This window comes from Stegastes partitus, unplaced genomic scaffold, assembly GCF_000690725.1.
Source record: "Stegastes partitus isolate 25-593 unplaced genomic scaffold, Stegastes_partitus-1.0.2 Scaffold132, whole genome shotgun sequence".
Taxonomy (NCBI): domain Eukaryota; kingdom Metazoa; phylum Chordata; class Actinopteri; family Pomacentridae; genus Stegastes; species Stegastes partitus.
In genome coordinates, this window is record NW_007577863.1 from 340,071 (window position 1) to 344,763 (window position 4,693).

A 4,693-nucleotide genomic window follows, 5' to 3' on the forward strand; every position below is an offset into this window, starting at 1 on the left:
TATAGCTGAGAACTAAACTTTAAATACACTTGTAAAGACCATACATGTCATGGCAGTCTGAAGTTTCCAATGACTCCTGTCGCTCTTATCTTTTTAAGATGGAATCACTGAAATACAAAAAGCAATCATTCTGTCAGCAAAGGATTTTGGATTGTCTTCTGTTTATATGACAAAATCTGCCGTGTCAAAACTATATATACAGTCACTTGAATTATCAGTTTTGGTGATGAAAAAGCGCCGTTACTGACGTTTTCTCTGTGCTATGGCCTCTTAACCTTGACTACAGCTGATGACTTCTGTGAACTTAAATAAGGCCCATTTAATACACTTAGCAGACTTATTCAAGTCAAATCTTTGACTTGAACAAGTCTGAAAAGTCACAGGAAACCATTTCAAAGCACCTAGAGATCACTAAATCTGTGCAAATAATTATTTGTGAGTATAAACTGCATGACACAGCTGTGTCACTGTCATGATCAGAAAGAAAACACAAGCTATCACCTGATGCTGAGAGACAATTAGTCAAGATGATCAAGAGTCAAAAAGTAATCTCCTACAAGAAGGTCTGCAGTGAATCAGAAGCAGCTGGAACACAGGCGTCAGTGTCCACAGTGATGTATGTCCTCCATCGCCATGGAGAGGCTGCCATATAAGATGACAGGCCTTCCTCCAGGAGACACACCTCAAGGTTTGACTGCTAATCACACGGTCATAGAAAGTCCTTCCAGAGGAACGTTCTCTGTTCAGATGAAACAAAAGTTGAGCTATTTGGCCACAATGACTGGAAATATGTTTGGAGGAGAGAAAGTGTGCCTTTGACTCAGAGAACACCAAACCTACTGTCAAGCATTGTGGTGGTGGTGTGATGCTGTGGGGCTGCTTTGCTCATCATGTTTAAAACTTGCATCACTACTATATGTATATACATGTACAAATAATCCTGTCATTCCAAAGTGAAGAAAATTAAAGTCTCTCAGTGTCTCCACACTGAGGTCTTCACCATTCCTGATGTTGTAGTTGTTGTGGTACATACAGTAGTAACAAGTTCCAGCTGTTGACAATAGCGCTGTTCGGTCTGCACCAGCTCTCTGGCCGTTCGACTGCGCTGTCTCTCCCAGCGTTCTCTCTGCTCCTGGATGCTGCTGCCAAGGGGACCGAACGGACGTGTGAAGACACTCATAGTCACCGTGGCAGGAAAAACACTGCAGAAACAAGTAACCAGACAAAGTCAGCTACACAGACAGGCATCACACTGTAACATGTGCAAACTTTCTATTCAGGTCTATCCTAAAAAACCCAACATGCCAAGATGTACAGTTAAAGAGATATCACTGGAATAGCTTCTCTTGCTAATACCGGTTAAAAACTGTTTCCTTCTGCCTCTGTGAGTTGTGTTTTCATGCTGAGTTGAGTAAAACAAAGCAGCAATTTGGCAATCAAAGCATTTTAACTTGAAAAAAAATACCGATATGATTTTGCTGTTCCATTTGTCAGATTTATTTTGTGGATTATTTACACTGAAAAGATGTTAAAATAGGATTTCTGTGTAGTCAGTATCAACAGGAGGAACAATAACAAGTGTTTTAGTAATAAACGCTTCAAGAAATGTAAGCATATCCTTAGGCTGTTAAACACTGACATAAATTTGCAATAAAGTGTTTATAGTAATTGAAATCAATGTCATAGTGTTTTTACAGTGAAATGTATATGGACGCCCACGACACTGCAAACACTGCTAAAAATGAACACTGCACAAAAATTTAAAAATAAAGGCAATAAGTGGTGAAAATAAAACTACGATTGCAACTTTCTGTGTTTAAAAAAAAAAAGAAAAAAGAAAGAAAACGTTATAAATGTCTTCCATGTAGGGCAGGGTGATCTGGCCAAAAATATTTATCACGATATAAATGAGAAAATTTGCGATAACGATATAACTGACGCTGGACAAAATACTTCAAAACTGCACAACTTTATTGGTGCAAATAAAAAAAAGAACAATTTCTTTTCCATTTAGCGGCGGGCAAATATTCGGGTCTCAAAATTGCTATCTGGACACCACCACAACGACCGAATACGCTGATATTTGGGTCCAGCCCAACTGTGTCAGTCGATGCACTGCATTCGACCTCCTCCTCGGACGCCGTCATGCTTCTCGCTCCATGTGCATTAGACCGGACGAAAACAACGGCACTATGCGTTTCACTCAAATATTATCGCGATATTTCAATTTCACATTACACCGGTATTACCGTGCACTGTATGATAATTAATTAATATAATAATATAAATAATTGAATTTCCCTTCTGGATAAATAAAGAATTTTTCATTTCATTTCATTTCATGATGTGGCCCAGCCCTACTTCCATGTGAGACACATCTGAACATGTGCATGTTACATCCATCATGTCTCTCACTTCTACAGGACAGCTTCCAGCCCCAAAAGCTAACAGACGCAACAATCACGCCACATGATGATTACACAGCATATTATGGTCCCTTCTTCCTGCTGTGAGGCTACAGTGGAAATACACGTTATCACCAAAGACAAGTCTGAGAACAGATGTCAGCAAGTTTAGTTTCCTAACCTTGTCCCTGTTGGACACTTTACACGAGCTGATTGACCCAATCAGAGCCAAACATTGTCCAACTGTTGTTTTGAATCTTACCTCTCATTACATTTATGGTGGATAAATATTAGATTTTTTATTTAAAAGTCCAGCATTTAACACAGTAAAGGAAAACAGACAAAAAACTTCAGAGGATGAATTAGCCTGTACAGAGAACTAATTAGATGGACTATAAATATTTTTTGTCATTCGTGAAACATAAACATAAACTATTGGCGATTATGAAGATTTGCTAAATCATTTCACATTTGGATGCTGGACAATCTAAAGACATGGTAAAGTTTGACGAGCGTTGTCTTCTTTGACAACAATCAGCAGATCTTACAAATGGTATTTAATAGCCGCTATCTGCAATTTCCAAAACAACTGATGACAGCAGCCCTCAAACACTGGTCCGCGGTGCTCGTCACCCACACAGCTCCATCTCTAACTCAGAGGTTCTCAAACTTCTTGAACCACGACCCCCAAGACAATAGAACTTTGTGTTCATGATCCCCAATTAGAATTCTTAATATATCATGAGTAATAACGCCGTTGTTCATGCATTAATGTGTTAAAAATGAATGTGTTAACTCCACAGATTAATCTCTTTACATTAACACGTTGATTTTCATTGGAATGAATGAATGAATTGAATTTATTTCAAACACATGAAAGGGGAAAAAAATATAAAAACAAAAGAAAATAATTTTAAAAAGAGCAAAAAAGAACAATATCACACAATCAAATCATAATATTAACAAGTTCAAAAAAGTAGTGGGAACAAGTACACACTTCATTTTGACAGCCCTAATACAAAATTATTGATAAATGTAGGCTTTATTTTTTTATTTTTACAATGATCTGGTGACCTCCTGAAATTATATTGGGACCCTCATGGGGGTCCCGACCCCCAGTTTGAGAACCACTGCTCTAACTGACTGACAGAACTAGTAAAACACAAGATAAATCATTCTTAAAACAAATGTCTCAGTCAGGCATTAAGCCTCTAACATCTATGAATCAAAGCTGCATCACATTTACATCCCACCGTGACGTCGCTATGAGACGCTCAGAAGCCTTAAAGTTTATTGTGCTGCTACACGGTGGTATTTAGTGTTATAGTGTCATGAATCCACCACGTAAGACTGAAAGAACTAGGCACACAAACAGTCTAAAGCAAGTAACAGAGCGGAAGCTTTAATCTACTGGGATTTCGAGTAGATATTTTCACTTCCTGAATGATTTATAAAAGGGAGCCTTTTCCCTTCTGTTCGTATCTGTCAATATGAAACTGTTAGGAGGAGGCGACACACAACTTTATCAAAACTTTAACAACAACAATTGTTCCTGGTTACAGTAGCGCGATTTCGCGTGAGAAATACACTGCTATATAAACATGAAACGTGTTTACCTGGTTTGTTTACCGTGAGTGGATCTTCACGTCTTTGAGTTAAGGCGCTCTTTTCAGGGCGGAGGTTTCTCCTTCCGGGTTGCGACGGTGAGGCGCACGCTGATTGGCTGCTCCGTGCGCTCAGCTGCGCTGATGCTGGATCAGTTCACCCCGAGCCCCGCCCCCCTGCCTTCACTTTCGCTGCAACACATTCAGTGGCACGCGCGCTTTTTCTGACATTTAGGCTAAAAATACTGGAATAGCCCAACACATGCTGCATGTATGTGTGCCTTGTACATGTATATGGCATTTAAACCTTGCAGTGTCGCAGTCAAAACATGCCTGGTGGGAACACTCTCATTCACACTCACACTGACGGTTATGAAACATCAAAACTCAGATAAGCTGATGTCTGGGTGAGCATAGCCACAGCTACCAAGAAGAAAAGCGACACTACATGTGAGAATAACAGTCTGAGGCTACACCTAACAATGGCCTTTTTTATTTATTTATTTTTTAATCTATTATTGTAGTGACTGTTTTTTGTTAGTCATTTAATGTATTGACAAATTTAAGCAATTCCATCCATCCATCCATCATCTATACACCGCTTAATCCTCACTAGGGTCATGGGGGGCTGGAGTCTATCCCAGCTGACTCAGGGTGAAGGCAGGTTCACCTGGACAGGTAACC

The 4,693-nt window shown here is 39.5% G+C and overlaps 1 protein-coding gene across 1 annotated transcript in view; it reads right to left on the bottom strand.

Annotated features, from left to right (window-relative positions):
• arhgef39 (Rho guanine nucleotide exchange factor (GEF) 39) overlaps nucleotides 1-4,068 on the bottom strand; it is a 72,033-nt gene extending 67,965 nt beyond the window's left edge. The window contains exons 1-2 of the mRNA XM_008278787.1: nucleotides 4,022-4,068; nucleotides 1,034-1,202 (exon numbers count right to left, since the gene is read on the bottom strand). Coding sequence (XP_008277009.1) covers nucleotides 1,034-1,180 — 147 coding nt within the window. The 5' untranslated portion in view covers nucleotides 1,181-1,202; nucleotides 4,022-4,068. The remainder of the gene's footprint in view (nucleotides 1-1,033; nucleotides 1,203-4,021) is intronic.
• Between the last annotated feature and the right edge of the window lie 625 nt (nucleotides 4,069-4,693).